This window comes from Dipodomys spectabilis, unplaced genomic scaffold (genome assembly GCF_019054845.1).
Source record: "Dipodomys spectabilis isolate Male_0828 unplaced genomic scaffold, ASM1905484v1 ptg000329l, whole genome shotgun sequence".
Classification (NCBI taxonomy): domain Eukaryota; kingdom Metazoa; phylum Chordata; class Mammalia; order Rodentia; family Heteromyidae; genus Dipodomys; species Dipodomys spectabilis.
In genome coordinates, this window is record NW_024871006.1 from 1791783 (window position 1) to 1817799 (window position 26017).

At 33.5% G+C, this 26017-nt stretch overlaps 1 protein-coding gene across 2 annotated transcripts in view; it reads right to left on the bottom strand.

The window, feature by feature from the left end:
• Window positions 1-26017, bottom strand: part of Cep112 (centrosomal protein 112) — a 344883-nt gene that overhangs the window by 171379 nt on the left and 147487 nt on the right. For both annotated transcript variants that reach the window (XM_042665492.1, XM_042665493.1), the window contains one exon: window positions 8886-9068. In XM_042665492.1, the coding sequence (XP_042521426.1) occupies window positions 8886-9068 (183 nt within the window). The remainder of the gene's footprint in view (window positions 1-8885; window positions 9069-26017) is intronic.

The window sequence follows — 26017 nt, forward strand, 5'->3', positions numbered from 1 at the left end:
CTGTTTTACCTGAGCAATACCTCTACTTCCAGCTTTTGGGTTATTAATTAGAGATAAAAGTTGCATGAACTTTCCTTTCTAGGATGGCTTTGAACCAAGATCCTGGGATGTCAGTCTCTTGGGTAGCTCAGATCTTTATTTCCAAAGGTGATAGAGAACTTTCTTTTTCTCTCTAGTCCTGTATTTCCACACTGGTATCATTAAGGCCTAAATGTCCTATTACACAGCAAACTATAGCTCTGGGTCTTTTCATCTCCTTCTGCCTTATTAGTGTCTTCACTAGCATTGCCTTAACAAAGACCTTCTTAATTCCAACTAGTTTTCCTCCAATTTCATTGCTACAGTTTGCCCCCAAGGTCTAGCAATATGTTAGTCACATACAACTTTAAAGGAATAATTAATCAAGTTGAAAATTGATATCATGGGGAAACTCCAAAAGATAGTTGTATTTAACATTTAGATAGGGAAAGTTATATGGAAAGAAATATGATTAATATATTATAAATGTTTAAGTCCTAGAGTTCTATTTTACCAATATCAATGTGGACCAGTGTGATTAGCAATTAGGATAGCTAATAATTACAATTTTCATGGGTAGAATCACACTACTACTACTCTTCTGAATTGAATATTTTAAGAAAATACTTAACATTAGGGCAATAGATTGTGGTTTCTTAATTATAAGTCACTAGAAATGGTTATAGATGTAATGACATTTCCATATTTTACCCATCATTTGCACAGTTGGGCCGACTTTAAATGGGATACTGTGTAGATACCAACTTTAAATAGAATACTATTTAGCAGAAGATTTTTCAATTAACATTTATTAAAACAAGAGATTAATTACTAATAAATTAATATTTATTAAGACAAGCAATTGTAGATTCTAGTAATTATAAATAAGGTTATATATTTAGGGCACTATTCTAATTAATAAATATGTTCCAGAGCTATTAAAAAAGCAAATGCTAATTTAAGGGGTAAATGCAGGATATAGGAATCACCAATCTCATTTTAACTATTTATAGACCTACAACTTTAAAATTTTTCCTGAAAATTCCCTTGTTTTGAGTGGCTAGGCCTGGCCAGACTATTTTCTTGTTTTCTGAAGGTTCCTCATCATTAGAGTCACTGTATTAATGGGAATGACATACAAACTTGTCAAGAGACTGATACAACAATGTAACCATACTTACAAACAAGGAAAGAAACCTAGATCCAAGATACCCATTCAAATACTGTCAATAATTTCAGGCCTTGGCTTCTATCCAAGTCATACAAATCCAAATGAACTGGAAAAATAACAGATATTTTCAAACCTTGGATATCTAATTGCATATGTCCTTTTTGATTTCTTTTCATTTTTTATAACACAATACCCCCAAAATATCAGAGACATAAGGAAATAATTTAAAATAATTATCAGAACTAATAACAGAATTCACTTAAGTATATTTATTTCAACATACTAACTCATAGATTTTAATACTTTAGGCTGAATTAGGCCAATTTTATTATCTAAAAGTTTCTACTTAAGGACTATTTCCAAGTATTTTCTAAATACAAATATTAACATACTTTGAAAATAGGCTATCATTTTCATTTAATGCTTTGCTGTCCTCGGCAAGTAGGAGTTTAAGATCTCACTAACAACAATTTCTGTCATTTTTGTTGTGAAAAATGCTCAGGTGTTAAGTATCTTTCATATCATGCAACTAGGCATGATTCCAATTAGTCTTGAATGGAACACAAATGACAGCTTAATGAGCTTCAATTTGCAGCTCTTTGAACATTTGATGATATCATCATTTTGCCAATCATTTCTCGTGCTCTAACTTCAACCTCTCTGCCATGAGAAATTACATCAACTATACAAGTGAAGACATAAGGGATGTTTCTTACAGAACTGATTGGGTCAGATAACTAAAAAATGGTTTTTCTAAGACATTAAGGAAGAAGGGCTATTCACCCAATATTTCCTCAAAGATAATTTCTGCCAACGATCTCAGTCATTTCACTGAGGCAGAGGTGAAGAGAAGGAAGAACAATATACTAGAAATAACTAAACACATTTTTCTCTATGTCAATAAAAATGAAACTTGGAATGTAGAATAATTGTTCTTGGATATTTATTTTTTTAAAGCTTTTATCTTGATTTTTTTAATTTGACCAAAAATGGCTCTTGAATAAAGTCAAAACTACATCAATACAAATTTTTGAGAAATGTAAAAGCAACATAGTTTCCAATTATTACTTATATTTCTACAGAAAAGTCCCCTTTGAACTCAATAAACCATCACTGACTTTCATTTTAAAAATGTTTTAAGTAGCTAGTGTTATGTAACAGAATCCCAATTTTGATTTTTTAACAAAAAATACTAATATTACCCTTCATGATTTAAAAACCTGTTCCATGGAATGAATGGGTCATAAGTAATATTCAAGTTAGTATGTTTATATAACAAAGATCTCATAAACCATTCATGAGCCATATTTTATCAGTATGGGTGAAAACTGCCATGCATTTTTTTGTTTGCTTTTTTTTTTCCCACCAGGATCCAACCCACAACTCTGGTACCATGCTAGGCAAGCATTTTATCACTAAGATATTTGGTGAATTCCTTCACTGAATATACTCTTTTATTTCAGTAATAATATGAAAACCATAAGTAACCCATTTTAAAAGCTCATTCAGTTTTCCACTCTACTCCATTCTATTCCATTCAATTCTGAAAGGTTTTGTGTGTGTGTTTTTTTTTTTTTTGCCTGTTCTGGGGCTTGAACTTAGGGCCCGGGCTCTGTCCCTGACCTTTTTTTCCCCTCAAGGTTAGCACTACTCTATTAGTATTAAAAATAGAAATAAAACAGTATTATCGAATTATGACTTTTCAGGAACACAGTTTACCAAACAGAGAGATGAATTGCAATTGCACTAAGAATCTGAGCATGAGAAACATAGTAGTATCTCTCTCATGCTAGGAAAAGATTCACACACAACCCTATTCCTTTTTTGCCATGTCCAAGTCTTTCAAAAAAAATGTAAAATCTTTCTTGAAGGATGCCAATATAGAACTTGAAGAAAAACTGTTAAAACCTTCGTGTGCTTGTTCTGTGATTTGGGGCTAGATAATGTCCTTGAATCCCAATTTACCTATCTATAAACTGAAAATAATTGGATATGGTCATCTCTTTAGGTTACTTAAGCCACCACATTATTGTTAGACACTTGGTATGACTAAAACCTTCTTATCTGGTAGAACAATCTGTACTGAATGATTTTTTTGGTTTCCTTGCAATACCTCACATTTTCAGCATTGCAAAGGGGTCACATTTTATTTTGTATATAAGGTATATCACATTTTAGTCACCTGTTGTATGAGAAAAATGTTAATATTTCTAAAGAAATCCATTAAGTATGAGAACAAAAGATAGATTTTTAAAGCAACAATTAACAGTTGATACAAAGTTGACAGTTCAAAGGGAATAATTTATATGTTATTACACAGAAGGTTTCCCTTTAAAGGAATACTCTTTATCTACAAAAGTGGACCACATACTGCAGAATGTGGTTTCCATGGTAACTACCACATTTTAAAAAATATGCACAGAACTACAGATATACTTCTACAACTGGATCATTCTTAGAGAAATATTTTTCTTATTTCTTCCTATATATTTTGTTTTATAAACTTACTTTTCTCCAGGATGAGGATCAAGTTGAATTATTTATACTAGCTCAATTATGGGTGTATTTATTGCTTTTAAAATAATTATAATTTTTGAGTGCCACGCTGGAATTATACAAAAAATTATGTTCTACCTTTTTTTAATCACTTTTCTTATACTCTATCCTAATTAGGTACATAAAATATACATATATTAATTTATATAGCAATAAATAAATAAGCATATTATTAAATTTCTATGTAATGCTATGATACATATGATAACAAAATAATATATTCCCATCAGTGTTTCTATGTCAGAATATAAGGACTCTTCACATCAATTTGAAAAACTCTAAACAACTCAGGATTTAGTTTTAGAAAAACACAGACTTCCTCCTCACAAGCTCTTTTACATTGCCCAGTTAGGAAAACTTCTATATTTCAAATGTACAGAGTTTTTGAGCTATCTTAAATACAACAGTTAGAATACTATAAAATATCTTTTAAAAATAGAAAAATTTAATGTGTGGTTTTATGAAAAGTCTGCCCCCAAAGTCTTATTTCTTTTTTGCAAAATGAAAGTGAAATATTTAAAGGTTTTCCCACCAACCTTCTGATATCTGAGGTTAAACTTTGTACACTACAAATAAACCCACTTAATACAGAGCACATTTTTTCCACTATTCCTCTAGTACAGATAACTGGGTACATGAGTAGATACACATCAATATTACTGTGTACACAGCCATAGCACCAGAATCCATTCAGGTGTGACTGTTTATGTCACTAAGGAGAAGAGGGGAACAAGAAGCAGGTAGCATTATAGCAACAGCATCATTAAATTGGGGAAGTACAGTTTGCATAGTTGATATGATCAAAGAAAAAAATCATTACCTCCTCAGAACAAAGTAAAAATGTTAATAAACAAATATTGATGATGAAATAATATTTTGATTATGCAGGTATGGTATGAACAATTTTAATACAGGTAGAAAAATCTCTTACTCACGTAATGAAATATCATTTGATTTCATATATATAATAATAGGATTTTTGGTTTTATGAGCATATATTTATATTTTTATTTTTTATTTTTTTGTTTTAGTAATTATTTTTTCTAATAATAATTTTTCATATTATAAATATAGAGGAGAAGAGAATATACATAGAGAATAATACACTTGGTAGTTAATATTAGAACATTAACTCAAATTGTTTCTAGTCTAAACTATGTTTCTAATTTTTACTTCTAAAGGAATTTTGGAAGTATATGTTTGTTATTAAATGCTTCCTTGAATATTTTAGAAACTGAAGGCATATAAACAAATTAGAATCAAATGTTTTCTATAGGAAAATGCTACCAAAGCTCAAAGACAATGCATAGGTAGGTGTAACCAATAATGGTCAGACTATACACACTATTGAATTTTCCCTTTGGGTAACCTTCAGACTAACACTGATTTTACACACACACACACACACACACACACACACACACACACACACACACACACACACACACACACACACACACACACACACACACACACACACACACACACAGAGTTTATAAATGGAGATTCGTTTCCTTTTAGGGAACCTTATTTTTAGGTAGAGAAAATAACAAGTTTCACATTTTAGAATCAGTGATAGGTACAGCCTCATAGGTACAACCTTTTAATGTGAATTCACATAGCAAAATCAAGATAACCCTTATCTTACTGTGCAAAAATATGTTTAATCATGATTAGAAACATAATTCTCACGAATCAAAAGCATTTAAATGCCAGTGTTATGCAAGATCTATAGTATATACACAAATACTAAGTTTAATGTATTTTTAAATATCATTGGTAACTTCCACCAAGGATGTTACATTTAATTCGGATAATCCTGAGGGTGGTACACAGTAGCTACTGCTTATTCAGACACCTTGATCTGCCTGTACTTCGATAGGTCCCATAACTAACTAAGATGGTGAATCACCTCTGGGTGCTATGAAACAGCCACACAATATTCATACACATCACTCAAAAATATAAAATATCAAGAAATTTATAAAAGGTTCAAAGAATTAAAAAAGCTAAGAAATTGAAGAACCCACATTCTATTTTTGTTTTCTAATTCCATAGAATAAAGTACAGACATCCTTTCATTATATCACTGTGCAAAGGCAAAGCAAGAATTCCACAAAGAGCTGCCATGTTCGAAGAACCTTTCTAAGATATTTACACATTTTCTTTATATTAAAAATGTGACTGAATCAATTAAATCATTCTCCATGATAAATTCAATCAGAGGGTCTGGGTAAAAAGAAATATTTGACAACAACATCATAATTTCTACATGTGTTCATTTCTACTGGTCTAGACGCTTTTTCTTAGACATGATCTTAGGTAGAACCAAACAACATCTATGAAAATGATAAAACTAAATGTGCATTTTAGCTAATTATCACAACATATATATATATATATATATATATATATATATATATATAGCCTGACACTGAAAAAGTACTGTAACAAAAATGTAATACATATACAGAATATACAATGAGGAAACTACAATGAGGAAAATTATTATCTTTAGATTTTTTACTGTTTTTTTCTATAAAAGGTATATTTCTAAAATAAAATCTATTCTTAATAATTATAAAACATATTTCCCAAAGGAAGTTCCTAGTTGGCATTTTTCAGCTTAAGGTAGATAACTATATAATAATGACTCTCTCTTATATATGTAGAAGCTGCTAAGAATAGATTTTTAGAATATTATCTTTATTTAAGAGTATGATGAAGAGGAAGCAAACAAAGCCATAACATATAGAGTAGATTTTACATTGGTCCCCTTTGGTTAAGTATTGCTGAGTCCTTTTTACAAAATGGCTTCCATTGCTAAACTGAAACAGCCAAAGGTTAACTGAAAACCAAATCTCTCTGGAACTAAAATTTTTTAAAATATGCAGTCTAATATTTAAGATTCATGCATTTGTCATTAAACAACACCTTGATTTTTTTAATGAATCTTCTATTATGAAACCATACATCCATTTTTAAAAATTTATGAATAATTTCAATATTCAAAAGGTACTATACATTGTTATTTAGGCCACAAATATAAAGAGATATAGTCTGAAAATCTAAGACTTACCTAAAGAAAACTTTGAAGTTATAGCCACATTGAATAATTAAAGATAAATACAAATTATTAGCAATGAGGTAGGCATAAGACTGTCAAATACATAATTTATTGGTAAAAGGTGTTTTCTCTAAAAATAATTAATTACACCGAACTATTTTCTTTTTGGCCAAGAACGCATTTAGCCTGTTTCTATTGCTTGCTGGAAATCCCATGACAGCAATTCCAATTAGTAAAACGTTCCAAGAAAGACACAAAAATAGGGAAAAAAATCCTAAACTAAAGCATTTGAAAAGATCATATTATTCTTAAACTTAGTATTTCAATGAGAACAAATCCAACTAACAACAATATTATGTCCTCCCTGTGGCTTAATTTATACATTGAAATTCTAAAATTTCTCCTTTGTTATGATTGGATGAACCGCACCCTATATGGTAGACACGGCATATGCAAAAATCACAAAGATCTCCTCTAAATTTGGCCTTCACTGGTGGCAGCTTTCCCCAAAAGCACCAAAATAATGGAAAGTTAGGTAAACTAATGAATGCTATTGCATCCTTTTATTTGATTTTATTATGTAAACAGATCCAATACTCTCTCAGATCCCACCTCCATTATGGTGGAAAGACAATGGTAGGCTTTACCATCATGTCTGCAGGAAAACCTAAGAGTTTGAAAATATTTTATGGCTGGAAGCTAAAAGAAAAACATATCATTTTTAATTGCTCTCATGAAGTTGATGGCAAAAGTATGATGAATGTTGATTTAACAGGAACGACTTGACTATTCCAGTATCATGACGACCACTACAATGACCATTGTTTAAGCAGACCACCATAAAACAATCAGAAAATATTTTTCCTATAAATGCATATCATGACAAAGAAAATGCTATACTGAGCATATTCATATTGCACCAGTTATTCCTCAAAAATAAAAGACAATCCAAGGTCAAATGAAAAATAACCAATAACTCCCACTCTTTGCTTTACCGCCACCCGCTCTCCACTAAAATAATTAACATCGTATTCAATTAGCACTATTTTTACATCTACATATTTATAATTGTTTAAACACATAGCTTAATAGAAAATTTATTTTGCTGTTTGGAAATTATATTATTTTTAGAAAGAAGGATTAATAGGGGAAGAAGCTTATCTGTGGTGTGGTTAGTATGGTGAGATTTCAATGGGAAAAGAGTATTTAGAATTAGTATATGATATGGTTTTATTAGAAAAGAAAATTATCTTTTTATTGTTGTCAATTGCTCTTAAATGTTCATTTAATAAAATTTCACAGCAATCTCAAGAGGATAGACTAAAGGCCCTTGATTATACATACCCTAAAGAATGTTTTATACCACAAAGACACATACCCAATAAGATTTTTTTTTCATCTGAAATTTATAAAGATAATTTTCCATGCTGACAGTGCACATTTCATCCATAAGTTTGAAGAGTCAAATGCTACCACAGCTGGGGGTTATTCTGCCAAATGGCTTCCAACAGGGACTACAGAGATGGAAGCTAGGAGGCATGTGTACGTGCATGCAGGAAAAAGCAACAGACATGATGGGAAATAGCCCTTCTCTGGAATCATTTTTATCAATTACCATCTGAGTGATCTAATCAAATATAGTCTCATGACAAAAAGCAACACTAGGAAGGAAAAGCAATATTAAACAGCTGCTTGATTACCTACAGAGATTAAAACAAAAAGCAAGGAGAGAGGCTGATATATTCTTAGGGATTTTCTAAGGCTGAAGGGAGGGGTAAGGGGCAGATACCTTAAAAAAAATCATGAAAGGAACTGAGACAAGATTATAAAAAAGGGGCCAAGTTATAGCGCGCCATGGGATTTTTAATCTGGCTACCTGTGGTTTCTCTAGTTAAAGCCTTTATTCATCTCCAAAATGGGGAGTGGGGTGTGGGGAGAAAACAAAAAAATCACATTTTATATCAGTTTTACAAATGATCAAACAGCGTGCATCAACAAGAATAAGAAAACACTAAACGCTGATGACTTTTTAAAAAATAGATTCCCGTTTTATCAAATATTATTGATAATTACCTGTGCATCTCGCTTCTTGAACTCTTGAATTTGCTTTTCGTGCTCCATATTGGCAGCGCGAAGCTGTTTCTCCAGGTTTTCAATTTCCCGTTCATGGTCTCGGACTAGGCTATCCTTCTCTGCGTTATGCTGCTGTAATAGGTGCGTCTTCTCCTGTTCATGCTCCAGCTTCAGCTCTACTATCTGATTGGACAATGAGGAGGACAGTTCATCAACAGAACATCCTTGTCGTCATGACAACTCATGTACAGCTTAATTTTTCTTTAATTTGTCTAAGTTGAAAATGTTATTTTTGCGTCATTATTACCTCACCCTTGAAATACCCTCATTCGATGGGGGGGAGGGGGATTTTTATCCAAATCTCCTAATATTCAAGACAGTTGGACATATTCAGGAAATTCTCTTGCAATCTGTTGACACACATGTCTGAACCCTGAAAAAAAATTATGTTGAATGCTACGTTATTTCCTCCCCAAGAATTCGGGTATTACTGATCAGCAATGGTTGTAAACGGTTAATACTCAGCATGCACTGCTTTTTGCTTAATACATACATGTAAAAAGCAGCAATTAAATCGGTCAGTTTTCTTTATGATTTTCAAGTGAAAGATCTGAGCTAAATACGCATCTGGATTATTGTATATACAGTTGTCTTTTAAAAAATAAAATGATAAATTTCAAAGCTCTATTATCTCGTTGTCAGCTACGGTAGACCAATATAAACAGATGTTATGTCTTCCAGAAGGGCACCTGCTGTGCTGCAAGCCTGCGCCATGATTTCATAAAAAGCATTCTATTCTCAGGATCCTTTCCCAGTCCACTCCACACTGGAGACTGTGACCTTGGCCAGTCTTAGCCTCTCCCTGCTAGACTGAATGGCAGCCGGAGACCAAGGGCCTGGTTGCCGCAGCTTTGATACTAATCCTCCCAGACTGCACAATGGCACCCTACCTGGCCTGCAAACTATAGCCAGCCAGGCTGTCTTTGAAGCAGGTGATGAATAGGGGACTGCAGGAAGCCAGCTTCCCCAGTGAACTCCAGGCCACACAGCTGCTAAGAACAGTCACTTGGATTTTTCTTCAGTTTTGGTGGATTTCAGGGGGAAAAACTGCTGTTATCTAAAATATGTTGTGTTATTTTCGGCGTGAGAATCCATCTTCAAAAAAGCTAACAGTAGGAGCCTGCTCCAAATCGATCTTGTTTTGTGCAGTGCATCACCAGACTACCTTATCTTAAAGCTATAGCATTCATTTCTCCTGCCGTGCCAGCTGTACAAAATCTCAGTAGTTAATTTGAAATTCTTATCCCCTAATTGCAAATAAAGAATCAAAATATAAATTAAACTTGATTTAGAACCTAGGTTTCAAAGCATTTCCTTAGTGTGATTTTTCTTAAGAGTTGGAAAATAACCAACAAATTACCAAACCACTGAAAAGTACACTATGCTACTTTAGAAGAAAAAAAGTATGCTAATTCTTATATTATGGTCTACTCTTACCAGAAAAAAAAAGTATAAACAATATAGAAATATGTATTTTGCAACTAACACAAACGATGTATTCTAGTCACTTTATTTAAAATTTAAAGAATTTCCCTCCATTTTATACAGAAAAAGAACACTAAAATTTCTTCTAATATATAATCTACTAAGTAGTAAAGAGTTCTTTGATTATTATAATAAATATGTATATATTATCCTATGATTTCACCCACTACAATGTTAACCTCAACAAAAGAATTTTCAATTTTATTATTTTTAGGTAGCTCAAATATATGAATTATTGAACTGGGTGATTTTTAGTTTATGGACATCATATTATTGCTACTACCAACTTATATATTGTTATACTATAACTTATCATAATAATAAATTTAAAACTTTAGTCAAGATCATTTCACATTCACTGAAAGAAATGGAAGGCAGAAAGTTCTACTGAGATTTTCCAAAGCCTCAAAAAAAAAAAAGAAAGGAGGGGGAGAATTAACCTGATCTAAAATGGACAGAATGTAAAATATTTTACAAGTTACCAAATGACCTGTAATTACAGCTAAAGAATTATAGAATTTTCCTCCCCAAAAGACATGTGCCTAGGACTAGATGTAAGATCATTACTAATGATGCTGCATCATTTTATTACTTAGTAATAGTATATTTCTAGCCTGAGTAATTTGAAGGCTTCTCTTACCTTGCTCCTGTTCACATTTATTTATTCATTCCATATTGGTGAATCCATTGTAAACAAGATGGCTGAGAGTTATCTGTTTAGTCTAGCACTGGACTAACTTCTGAATGCTGTAGCCCCTTGTTTATCTCAACTGAGGGTTCCTAACTGTCAGGACCTCTGCTAAGGTATCTTCTCTAGATAAATGGCAGAGTTCAGATCATAAGCCCAACTGTTCTGTGCATATCTTTTATTATTATTATATATGAAATTGTAATAAGAGATTTCATCATGACATTTCCAAACATGCATATAATCTGTCCTATTACTTTCTTCTGCCTCCTCTTTCCTTCACATAAATTCTTTCCTTTTCACATCCTTAGTAGTTCCCATTTTACTTTCATGACCATGATTTGTTTTGCTTTGTACTGTTTTCCCAAAACTTCCATCAATGAGAGGAAACATGCAATACTTGATTTTGTGGCATTGGCTTATTTCAATAACTTGATGATCTACAGTTCCATTTAGTTTCCTTCAAGTAACATAATTTTAACTTTTTTAATGGCTGAGTAAAACTCTAATGTGTATCTATAACATATTTAATCTATTCACCTATTCATGTCACCTAGGTTGATTTGATAATTTGGTTATTTTAAATAGTATTATGATAAACTTGAGTATATAGATACCTATACAGTCAGCTGACTTCCATTCTATTGGGTGCACACCAGAAGTGATAAGGCTGATGAAATAGGAGTTCTACTATTTTTTGAGAAACTACCATACTGATTTCCATAGTGCCTGGACTAATGAACATCTCCAGCAAAAGTAAAGAAGTTATTTTTGCCTACATCCTCATCAAAATTTGTTAGGTTTTTTCCTTGATGGATAGTCAAATTTTGGCTGTTAAAGATGTTAAACATAACATTCATTTGTTATGCATTTGTACTTGAGTTAAAAAGTGTCTGCTTAATTGAGATCCCATTTATTTATTAGATTTTTTGTTATTTTTGTTGGTTTTTTTTTTTTGAGTTTTTTAAAAAACATGTTCTAGATCTTATCCCCTATCAGATGAATGAATAGCTGGTAAAGATTTTCTCTCATCCTGAAGTCTTTCCTTTGTTTTGTTGTTTCTTTTGCTTTGTAGAAACTTTTTAGTTTGATACACTCTCGTCTTATTTCATAAGGTACTGGAATCTTAGAAAGTACTTGGCCTGTCCTTGAAATGTCCTCCCAAGGTTTTCCTGTAGTAGTTTCAAGTAGCTTTATGTCTTACACTAAACTCTTTTGTTTGTTTCAAGTTTGTTATTTACAAGGTGAAAGATAAGGATCTAGTTTTAGTACTTCTACAAGAGAATATCTGGTTTTCCCAGCAATAGCTGGTAAGCGGGCTTTTTTGCACATATGCTTTGGGAACCTTTATACAGAGTAAGATAGAATTATATTCTTGGGCTTATTTTTGGACCAACTGTTCTATGTGCCAGTGTGTGTGTGTGTGTGTGTGTGTGTGTGTGTGTTGGATTGTTTTGGCTATTCAAGGTCTTTAATTCTTCTATAGGACATTCAAGATTTTTTTTTTCTATTTCTGTGAATAATACCCATGTAACTTAACTGAGGACAGCACTGAGTTTGTGTATTACTTTATAGCCATTTAAACAATATTTATTATGAGATCTATGAATCCTGGAGATCTTTATATCTCCTGATATCTTATACAATTCTTTCTTCAATGCTTTAGTTTTAAGGTCTTTAACATCTTTGATTGAGTTTATCCTAGGTAATTTTTTTTAGGTCATTGGGAATTGGATCACTCTTTTTATTTCTTTTTCAACATGTTTTTGGTGTATAGCATGGTAGAATTATAGCAGTGAATACATCCAGTGCTAGGCTTTTTTTGTTGGGAGTGGTTTTAATTAGCTTTTCAATCTCATTGCTCACTATTGATCTAAATTATTTGTATCTTCTTGATTCAACTGTGGTAGGTGATTTGTTTCTAAAAATATATTCATTTCTCCTATACTTTCTAACATATTGGAGTTTAGGTTTTCCAAAATATTGCATGATTCTCTAGATTTCAGTCACATTTTTCATCTCTTATTTTATTAATTTGTCTTCTCTGTCTTTGGTTAGTTTGGCTAAAGATTTGTCAATCTTTTTTCTTTCAAAGAACCAAATAATTGTTTATTTTAATATTGTTATTGTAAAGATACTGTACAGAGGGGTTACAGTTACCTGAGTATGGAAATGAATATATTTCCTATTGAGCATTGTTACCCCCTCCTTTGTTTTTTCCCTACCATCCCTTCCCTCCTTACCTTCCAACCCCCCCCCCCGTAAATAATTATTTTATTGATTTTTTCTATAATTTTCTCATGGTTTCCACTTCATTTGATTTAGCTGTGATCTTTAACATTTCTTCCCTCCTACTAATTGTGCTTGGCTTCTTTTAGCTTTTCTAAGACCCTAAGATATATTGTTAACTTAATTATTTGAGATGTCTTTGATTTTTTAATACCAATAGCTTTAACTTTCTGAGAACTGCTTTCATTATGTTATGTTTTTTCATTTTCATTTGCTCCTAGGTATTTTTTAATCCCTCGCCCCAAGCTCTTATTTCTCCAATTACCTTTTGATTATTCAAATGTGTATTGTATCTTCATGTGTAAGTTTACATTGATTTTTATCTCTATTTTTATTACATTGTGGCCAGGTAAAAATATAAGAAGTCACTTAATTTTCTTGTATTTTTAAAGACTCTCTTTAGGTCCTAAAATATGATCTATTTTGGAGAGAGTTCTATGGACTGCTGAGAAGATTGTGTATGTTTGCACATACTAGGTAGAATACTCCACAGACATCTGGCGTCTTCTTGATCTACATTTAATTTAATTGTCCATTTAATTGTGCATTTTCTTTGTTGCTTTTTTCTTTTGTCTGAATCATCTATGTTTTTATATCCAGTAGTATTTGGTGTGTGAAACTTTTGCTGCATGTTTTCAATTACTATATCCTCTTAGCGGAATGTTTTCTTTTATCAATATAAAGGGAACTTATTTTTTGACTTATTTTGGTTCAAAGTCTTTGTCAGATATAAGTGTAGATATTCGTGCTAGCTTTCTGGTTCTATTTGCCTAGAAGATCTTTTTCTGTTCTTTCATTTAAAGCCAATGTCTTTTCTGCTTGTGCGGTACGTTTCTTGTAGGCAACAAATAGTTGGATTTTGTTTTTTGTAATCCCATCAATTTGGGTTCCATAATTAGAAAATTAAGACACTAACTTTCAGAATTACTATTAAAAAGTATAATAAAGTATTCATTCCTTTCATTTTATTGTCTGTAATGTTTGATGCTTTCCTATTCCTAAATTGTTTTTCTATTCATTTAGTGAGATTAGTCTTTTGCTTTCTTCATGGTTGTGTTTATTTTCATCTTCTGTGTGCCAGATTGCTTTAAGAATCTGCTGCAATGCTGGCTTAGTGATCATTCATTCCTTTAGCTTTTGTTTATCATGGAGGGTTTTGTATTTCTCTCTCAATAACGATGGATAGCTTTGCTGGATATAGTAATCTACCTTGGCATATTTTATTTTGTTTGTTTTTCAGGGCTTGAAAGCATATCATTCCATTATTTCCGTTCTTTTAATAGCTTCTGTACCTATAAAAGGACGTGGAGAGGTTCTTTTCTGGTTTTGTCTAGTGTTCCAAAAACTTCCAGTGTGCCTAGATGACCACTTCATTCCTAAGACTTCGGACTAGGCTTTATTTGTCTACAGTTTGTATATTACTTCTTTCTATCCCTGTGATTGATACATTTGGTCTTTTATAAAACATTAGCATACAGTACAAAGGAGGCTAATTGTTATATATCTATAGCTGCATACATCGTACATTTAATAAGTTTACTCTCTATCTTTTATTTCATTCACCTGTCTTGTTTTTATTTTTGTTTCTGTTTTTGTCAGTCATGGGGCCTGAACTCAGACTGGGCACTGTCCCTTAGCTCTTCAGCTCAAGGATAGTGCTCTACTACTTGAGCCATAGAGCCACTTCTTGCTTTTTCTGCTTATGTGGTGCTGAGGAATTGAACCCAGTATCTCATGCATACAAAGCAAGCACTCTACCACTGAGTCACCTTCCTAGCCCTCATTCACCTGTTTTTGTGGATTCTTTGTAAATTTAGTCAGAGTTATCCTATTATCCACCCCCTTTTTAGCACTATTTTATGGGTTTCATTATGTTATACTCATTTAAAACCGTATTTCAATCTTCATTTCCCAGTCTTTTCCCCCTTCTTATGGTTTCCACTTTCAACTCATATCATAGCATCGCATCTCATCATCATCATCATCATCATCATCATCATCATCATCATCATCTTAGGCCTAGATTGAAAACATGAGTGAAAAAAATATGATATTTTGTTTTTTGAGATTGGTTTATTTCACTCACAATGATGACACAAGTTCATCAATATTGGTCTTTTAATGATGTTCCAAAGTTTTTACATATTCTTTTTATACTTTAAGTTTTTCCCTTTTATTGCTATCTCAATGTTCTAACTCATCTACCTTGCCTTCAAACGTTGACATAATACTTTCTACTTGGTCAATTTTATTGGTGACACTTTAAACTGAGTTTTTATTACGGAACTTTTTCATTTCCAGAATTTCAGTTTGATCATTTTGACATTTCTATCTTTATTTCAACATTTCTATCTTTATTGAGGTGACTCAATTTCACTCCATTTTTAAACATATCATTCAGACTTTGTTCCTAAATTCTGCCATAGTTCCACTAAATATCTTATAGCAGATGGCTAGAAACATCCTTGTGAAATCAAATGATTATTCTTAACCTAATAGTCCTCATGGCCACAAGAAAACCAAATTATTACTCATTTTCTCCTTCCTGAAACATTCACTGTGGCACATCTGAAATCACACTTTCTTAGTTTTTCCTTTAACCTTACTTCCTGGACATTCTTAGCCTTTTTTGTGGCTTGCTACACTTTTCCCACATCTAACTGTTGGCTTGCCTCTGAGCTTAGACTTAGGACTTCTTGCTACTCTCTTTATCAATGTTTCTGTGTCTAGTACCAACAAGCATCTGATGGCTCAGCTAGAATTGTTTCTTCTAAATTTCATCTGAACTCCTGTATTGCCTCATACAACATTTCATATCCATTGACAAGTCCTGTCAGCGAATATGTACCAAATCTGTCCTCATACCATTAACCTTACCACTCCCAGCCATGGTAGGACTTAACAGATTTGAAAATTGTCTCTACACTAGCTTCTCTGCTTCCTCTCCAACTTTGAGCACAGATGATATCCCACATAGCAGCAAGAGAGATCTTTCTAAAATACAAATTAAGTCTTTCTTCAGTGCTCCCATGAATTCTCATTACATTCTGAATGAAAGCCAATCTCCCCTCCATAGTCTGTAGCACTTAATATGATCTGTTGTGTGTGACCTCAGCTCTTACCACTAGGAGCTCAACCACTAGCTCACTTTACTCTAGCAACACAACAAACAATTCCTACTGTTGAGCATATTACTTTCTCTGCCTTGAATGCTCCTTCCTCACTTCAGGTTTTGTATGTTGTCCTCACCTACTTCAAATCTTAATTCCTGTATCACAATTCAGTAAAGTTTGCCATTGACAGCTTATCTAAAATAACACCTTATAAAATCAACCTTATATGTAATAGTCCTTTCATTCTCAGAAACTTTACGCTGCTTTGTTTTTTTCAATACAATGAACACTACTTCGCCTTTTCTGACAATGTATTTTGAAAGAGAAAACTTCTAAGCATCTGAAACAGTTTTTAATACAAAGCATATGAACTATAAATATGCATTAATGAGTGGAGAAGGCAATATATTTTATATCTTCATACTACAGTCACTAAAAAGAACTGCCTCATCTTTACTCAATAAATTCCACTATAAATAAATGTGCCACTTATTTAAACTACATAATAATCCTAGCTTCTTTCTTTCCACCATAAAAGGAAGAAGAGGCTCCTTTCACTAAGAATCAATGTCCATTCGGTGACTTCAAGCTCTTAACACTTTGTCTGAACTAATGTCCCAAGCCTGGAGCTTTATTGCCTGTGACTGTGATTCTGGCATTTTCAGCTAACAACAAAGAACAGGATACTTAAAGTCTATCAGACCAATGTGTGACTGGTAACAACTGAATAATTAAAAGATGCTTTGGGAGTCATTAGATTAAGAACTTAGGAGAAGAATGAATGGTATGGAGTTAAGGATTACAGATTATTATAAATTGGAGGGTCCGGGGATGTAGAACAGTGGTAGAACACTTACCCAGCATGCATGAGGCTCTGGGTTCAAACCCTAGCACTGAAAATAAATTGAAAAAGGAAAGTCAAGCAAATAGATTTTTTTCCAAAGAATTAAAAGATGAGAAGAACAAGACAGAGTAAAAACATTCTACTGGGTGTACAAGAAATTATACATGTCCAGTAATCAATAAATCACATGAAATATATTTTGAGATTTTAGAGAAATCCATAAATTCATACGCATTAACTACATCTCGACATCAATACCGAAGAGAGATATTGCCAGTTCATTTAGTCAGATCATCATGTGACAAACTAGTAATAATTTTTCATTACCTCTGCTGTTCATATAGTTCCCCTAATACAGCAAAGGAGCTTGCTTTCTATCTCATAAAGGAAATCTTCAGCAGTAAAAAGGTCTTTATAACAAATGGGGCAAGTAAACCAGGCCCAAAGAAATATAGGTCCCATGATTTCCCTTATTTGCAATAACTAGTATATGTCTGAGACAAGCAGAAATGGTCAGATAAGGTGATGTTAGGTGAAATGAACCCCAAGATAAGGATTCAAATGTTTTTTCTTTCTTGTTGTTTCTAACATATTTATAAGATGATTTCTTTGTTGCTTTGTATGACCCTCCCCCATGGTATAACCCCTGTTTTCACTGTATTTGATGTTGGTATAATTTGGGGAGGGGAAGGAAAAAAACAAATTGTTTATATAGGGATGCAGGTGGACACATTGCAACAATGAGATATACAAGATGTTATGTCGAAAAACAAGCTACAACTTTGGCGCTGGGGGGGGTGTAGGGGGACAGGGGGCAGATAGGAAGGGATGGGAAGGGGAAACAAAGGAGGAGGTAACAATGCGTGATAAGAATTGTAACCCCTCTGTATGGTATTTTTACAATAAAAAGTCCAATATTTCAAAATACATAGCTTTTTATCAAATGATATTCACTTATTATATCCAATGTAGATATATACAATATTGATGTTATTAACTGGACATTGACAATACATTCTAGTTAATCCACTTTGAAAAAAAAGAAGGTCTTCATAGCTATGGAAGATATACAAATGTCTGTGCACTGTGTTCCCCTTCCCCCTCACAAGTTGAAGCAGAGGCTCTCTGCCCCTCCTCTCCTTGCCAGTATCTTCATGTATAAAGACATGCCCACATGTCCCCACCTTTACAAGACTACATGCCATTAAGTTTCTTCCCAATTTCCTCTCTCTTGCTTTCTGTTTCCTTATCCAATGTACACTAAATTGTCTAATTTTAGAGACTTATATACAAAGGAGAGAACTAGGAAACATGCGCTATCTGCTTTTCAAATATCTCAACTAGTGCTAAAATTTCCCACTTTTGCTTATCTTGCATAAGTACTCTATTGTCTCTGCCACTGTCTTTGCTACTACAATATTTTGTTTCAAATAATGGGCATTTGTAAGAGGTTTGTGCTGGAGTATTTTTTTTCTCTTTTTTTTTATTGTGAAAATACTATACAGAGGGGTTACAATTACATGAGCAAGGTAATGAGTACATTTCTTTTTTTTTTTTTTTTTTTTTGGGTCCGGTCGTGGGGCCTGAACTCTGGGCCTGGGCGCTGTCCCTTAGCTCTTCAGCTCAAGGCTAGTGCTCTGCCACTTGAGCCACAGCACCACTTCCGGCTTTTTTCTTTTTGCTTATGTGGTGCTGAGGAATCGAACCCAGGGCCTCATGCATGCAAGGCAAGCGCTCTACCACTGAGCCACCTTCCCAGCCCCATGAGTACATTTCTTATCAAGCTTTGTTGCCTCCTCCTTTGTTTCCCCTTCCCATTCCTTCCCCTCTCCCTCGCTCCCCTGCCAAAGTTGTAAAGTTCGTGTTTTGACATAACATCTTGTATTGAGTATTTTTATCATCACTGAAAATTAACATTTATTCTTTATGGAGAATTTTGACTACTTGTTTATCTGTTAAACTTCATTTCTCTTCATAGGCTTTGTAAAAAGAAAAGATATAAAGAATACAATTAAAAATGATATGAAGGGATTGCCAAAAAAAAGTTTCATAGTTCAGGAAATCGTAGCATGCCTGGTTGGTTGGTTGTTTGTAACATGAATGAGATTTATGAAAAGACAATTAGAATTATCTTTTTGTTCCATTGGGTTATACAGGAAAGAAACAGGAAATCTTGATGAAAGCTTGGGCTTGACAGGATATTTGTGTATTTATCTCATGTGTTTGATGTTTTTTGTTTCACATCTGCATACTTTATGTATGCTTGCCTTTTGGCTACACTATTTTAAGTACTACTTTGCTTTTTCCTACTTCTTTACTGTTCCTGCCACAATGCTTTCTGGGAGGGACTCAAAAATTAAAAATGGAGAAGGAAACTGAGGCTTATTATCTCACAAATTGTGCATTTCCTCTAAATGGCAATTCTTTCATCATGAAATGTGAGGATTTACTAGGTAAATGCTTCTGAAAGTTTCCACTAATGTGCCTCATAGCAGCAGTAAAAATAGAGATTACTTTCCAGGAGCATCTGAGGGCCAAGCCAAAACAGCTTGTGTATGCTGAAAGTTTTTGCAATGTCTGATTTTTTTCTTAAAAATTCACATGCATTTTGCATTTTATAAACCAGGAGAGTCTCTCAGTTTTTATATGAATGTTGCTCAATAGTAACACTACTTTCTTCTTCACACAATCCAGTGAATCCAAAATTTTAAGACTTGTATGTGTAGTCTTATCTATACTACAAGTGCTCACAGCTTCTGGAATCACCTCATCTTGGAATGAGAAGCAAGAGCTGGGCGACTAGCTTTGCTAGTGAGATTCTCTATTTATATTTAAGAAAAAGAAGAAATGATAAAAAAAAATGGTCACATTTAAATCTGCATGGTAACCGAGAGTAGATGAGAAATTGAATAGGTAGATAGCCAAGAAAACGCAGCTACACAGATGTGTAAGGGAAGTCAGCCCTGGAACCACAGAAATCAGTTGTGTCGAAAAGTCAAACCTTTGTCAAGTGTGGCGCTGGGACAGTAACCTAGCAAACAAGAAAGGCATAGAATCTTGATCTGGAAGTGACCTTGTCAATGGGACAGCCCCACAAACTCCCAGCATCACAACATGCCCCACAGATACTTTACCATGCTCACACTGAGGGATTTCCTTCTCACAATACAACTAACTGTAATAAGAACAACTCATCCTGTAATAAGAACAACTTTGAAACAATTCAAACTATTTCTCACAATACCATCTATCATCTACACACAAGCTCAATTTCTGCCCCTGGACACTGAATACATTCAGTGCAGTTAAGAGCAGGGGTTAGGCAGGATGGAGGTGGCTCATGCCAATAATCCTAGCTACTCAAGAGGCTGAGATCTGAGGATCGTATTTCAAAGCCAGCCCAGGCAAAAAAGTGTCCATGAGATGCATCTCCATTTGGCCACTAGAAAACCAAAATGGGTGCTATGGCTCAAAATGTTAAGAGTACCAATCCTGAGCAAAAAAAGCTCAGGGACAGTGCCCATGCCCTGAGTTCAAAGCCCATGACCCATGGAGGGGTGGGGGGGGGGGGAGAAGGGAGAGGGATGGAAGGAAAGGGAGGGAGGGAGAGAGAGAGAGAGAGAGAGAGAGAGAGAACATAGTTATGGCTCAGGTTCTTATCTAATACCTACTCATTGGGTGTGACCTACTGCATTACCTAACTAGATGGGCTTCCATTTGTACCACTAGAATATGAGAACAATAAAATACTGGCAATTGCCTCACAGAGCATTATGAAGATGGAAAGAGGCTAAAAGCACGTTTTTAGAGCAGTTCCTGACTCAGAGGAGGAACTGAGGCCTGTGGCTTATTAGGATTATTGTCACAGAGACCAAACAAGCATCCTAAGAACACAGACTTAAGTTTAAAAATAAAAGAAATTCCCAATTCTCTTGAGTGTTCTCCTAACCAAACAGCCTATTCCTTTAGTCTTCCAATACACTTCTAGAACTTACTTGGGATTCACCATTGAGTATTTCCCAAGTTTGTCAGCATTTTGCTTAAAATGTGTTAACCAAAATTAACTTACTCCTATGTGCCTTAAGAAAAACAGACTAAAACCATCTCAATTAAATCTCTTGTCCCATTGTCCCACTGTGTTCCCCTTGTCTCTGGAACTGTCTTCCTGCCTGCTACCCTCTTAGTTTTGCAGCTGATTTTCTAAACCAAAGCATAGCATTGTATATCCAATCCTATTAAGTGTAATCACCTTAATTTCAGCCTGCATGAAGTTTCAGAAAACGGAGGATATTTTTAATCCTACATTAAATTACCCCTCTGAGCTCTAAATATCCAGAAACTTGACTTTCAAATCATTATCCAGTAACTCCCAGATAAATAAAATCGTATTCCAGGTTGACATGAATCTTTCAGAGATAGCCCTTTAAGCTGACACATAATCACAAAAAAGTGTCAAGATCCAGGCCCTATTTTCCCACATTGCCTTCATGAAGAGCCTTAGCAGATGACTCAACGAAGGACTGATAGACTGCATCCCCACCTCATTCTGTATGCACCAGTTTAGCAACCTGGTTCAAAGTAAGAAGTGAGTTTAAATTAACTGACTTTGATTTTAGTATATTCATCTCGACTTGTAGAGATCACTGTTGAATACTTATTATTTCTCATGATTAAATTTCACAGTTAAAAACCTGAAAAATTTGAAATGGGTAGGAAAATATTGCTTCAATTAATAAATTGTTCTGTTGAAAAGATTAATTGAAAAGTTTATACTACTATCAAACCAATAAATATTCTCCTAAAGTAAACTAACATATTCCTGCTTTTCACCTGTCTTGAGTGAATTACTATCTAGGGTCTTCATTCTCAGGGTTAACTTGAATATACAGTCTTGCAATAGGAGGAATATATATATCAGTCTGCGATATCTTTGTGTTTCTTAAAATTTCTCATATAACCTACATTTGCATCATACATCTCTTTTTCATGAAAAGAAACAACAAAAAATTTAATACAGTACGGTATAGCTTCTACTGATAAAATCAGTTCTTCAGTGAATTCATCAATTTTTCTTATGGAGTTATGTATTATTGACAAAGTTAACACAGGTAGGTTATAAAATCTATCATTCTAAGAAAAGCCTATGAAACTTAACATGCTTCCAAACAGACTGCCATGAAAGGTTGTTTACAGTAAAAGAAAAAAGTAATGTTATTACAGAGTGAGATGTATAGAAAAATTATTCCATGATTTAAACAATAACAATAATGATTTATATTTCTGCCTGATCTTCAAGGTTAAGGATAATTGAGCTAGAGAAGGTAAATATTTTTTTTTACAACTCAGTAAACACGCCAGTCTTTTCCAAAGGCTGAATTTATTTATAATTCCACTGCTGATATAGAAACTGCCAATTTCAATACATTTTCACCAACCTCTGCAGGTAATTACTACTTATAGTAATTTGAATTTTATTAATAATATCACTGACAATGTTTCTATTTGGGCTTTTCTCTTTTCTGCTTTTTTATAGGAACTAGGGTTTGAACTCAGGGTCTTATGCTATTGCTTTTTTGCTCATAACTGATGCGTTACCACCTGAGCCATGCCCCTACTTCTTAACTGGAGATGAGTCTCTTAGATTGATCTGAACTGACTCCAGTGATTCTCAGATCTTAGCTTCCTGAGTAGATACGATGATAGGTGTTAGCCAATGATCCCTGGCTCCACCTGGTTTCTTAATTAATTTCTTTTGTGTGTTTTTTCCTTTTGCTAGGTCAATTATTGGGACATTAATATTTATATTATTTAAGCACTAATTCTTTGTATTCATTACAAATGTATTAATTTAATAATCACTTTCCTACCATATTTGTTATTAATATTATTTCTTCATTTTCTTAAAAACAATTTTTATTTAGTCAATTACATTTAAAGTATACCTTTTTATACTGTATACATATGTAAACCAATTTTATAACTAATTGATGGTAATAAAAAAAAGTAAATGAAAAAGAAACACTCTAGTCATATCATGATTAAACACTACTTTAAAATTATACTTATAAATTGTATATGCATATGTTATAATATTTCCATGTAATTAGAAGCATGGTTATTACTATCTATTATTATAATTAAATAAATTATAACTATATATTATTATAATAGCATTATATTTATATACAATATGTCAAAAGCTAGACTTAGGCATGGTTCAAGCAGTAGAGCACCAGAGTGAGCGAGCTAAGCAAGCACAAGGCCCAGAGTTCAAGCTCTAGTACTTCCAAAAAAGGGGGAGATAAGGGGTACTATCTACTTCATTCTTAAATTATCCCATTTTTCCTTTAAAGAATCTGATAAAATAACTCATTGCACCAGCTTTTGCTGTTAGGAAAGCTGAAGTTTCACAGATGTTGGCACCTGTAAAAATAATCTCCTAATGCTTTATCTTTTCTCTCTTTTCTTCTCTTTTAGGCTTTTTCATCTCTTGCTTATTTTATACTGTATATAAACTGTTTGAGTTTGCATTCTATTTACTTAGTCCAAATTCAAAAAAGTTGTCAAATAAAAGTGGGATCACTTAGGAGGTGGAAAGAAGGTAAGAAAAAAAATAACAGAAAATAAATACAATAAAACATGCATTATAGCATATATGGAATATATGCTATATATAGCTATATATATGATGAATATGGAATATATGCTATATATAGCTATACATATGATGACTATATGATGAAACTTCTTACTATGTACAATTTAACCTATATCTATAAAATGTTCTATACTTATTCTATTATTTTGTAGCATTTATACCTTAATGTTTTAATTATTACAATAATACATGACACATACACCTTATAAAATTTCAAATAAAATGGTCTCAATCATCATATCACCAAATTCCTAAGTTCAAGGAGATAGTAAATATGAAGTTTTCTAAACTGTAACTTATTCCCCTTATCAGCCTATCTTAGACTTTTGTCTATGTCAGTACCTAGATCAGTCTTTCTAATAAGGTCATTTTATTACATACTGTGATGTCAGCATGCATGATTTATTTTATAATTTGTTTCATTTAGGATTTTTTCATTACTACAAATAATTCTGACAATGCATGCAAACACACATCTTTTGCACCTGTGGAAGTATTTCCACAGGAGTCTGATTTACTCCTTCCCTTCTTTCCCACTCCTCTCAGTATATTGATACTACTTAAGATTCCACACCATTGCCAAGTGCTGGTCATTTATTCCAATAATACTAGCTATTTAATAGGCAAGACCTGTAGGGTCACAGCTCAAAGCCAGGTCATGCTGCAAAGTCTGCCAGATTCCATCTCCAATTAGTCAGCAAAATGCTGTACTGGAGACACAGATCAAGTGATAAGAACATCATCTGTAAGCAAGAAAACCATAAGACCCTGAGTTCAAGCCCCAGTACTAGAACACAAAAGAGAAAATATTCTACAGTAGTTAGCTTATGACTTTAAGCATTTCCCTATATTATTCAACTTTTTTTAAAAAAAACTTTTTATTTTTATTTTTATTGAAAAGGTGATGAGCTGGGGGGGGGGGGTTACAGTTATAATAAGTAAGGCAGTAAGTACATTTGTTTTTCATCATTGTTACCCCATCCTTCATTACCTTCCACTTACCCCTCCCCATTGCCCTCCAAAAATTTCAAAGTCATTTGTTTATCTGAGTTTTGATTAGAAGAGTTTTCTTACAATAAACTTGAGATTGTAAGTATAAAAAGAGAAAACCAAATTAGGTAAGTAAAAATTAGTAATACTTAAATATTCTGGGAATAAACAAGAATATATATTTTAAAAGAAAATAAAAGTGAAATCAACCCCAAGATAAGACACAGGAGGTCTTTCTTTGTTGCTGTTGTTTTAATGTAATATATAATTTTTTCCCTTTGTATCTTCTTCCCCCTATGGTAGATCCCCTGTTGTCACTGTATTTGATTTTGTATATACATTTGTCTAATTTGGGGAGGGGAAGGGGAATAACAAAATGCTGGAACAAGGACACAGGATGACCCATTGCAACAATGATACCCACACGACATTATATTGGAAATGAACTTTACAACTTTGGGGGAGAGGGAGGAGTAAAGGAGGTGGGGGAGGGAAGGGATAGTGGGAGAACAACAAAGAAGGGGGTAACAATGCTCAACAAGAAAATGTACTCATTACCTTACTTATGTAACTATAACCCCTCTATACAGTATCTTTACAATAAAATACAATTTTAAAAAGATAAAAAAGAAAATATTTTCCTAACTAAATAAGAGACAGAGCACTGAGGACAAAATCGAATCTTTTCCATCATAATCTGAGTCATCTTCCCCTCACTCCTACAGCTGGAACCTGTCTCACTCACTCTACCTAACCTGTTCTTACTGTCATTTTGCTCCTTAGAGGCATCCAGCCTCCCCTCTTCTATGGATGTGTAGACTAGAATACTACAGAACATTCTTCCACAACTGCTCCTTCCTCACATTTAGGACTCTACATAAATGCCAGGGCTTTGCTGCCCACATATCCAATCCACCTATCCAATGCTGCCAAATCCTCTACATTCTTTGTGTGGCATAGTCTATGAGCACTCACATTTCTCTCTCTCTCTCTCTCTCTCTCTCT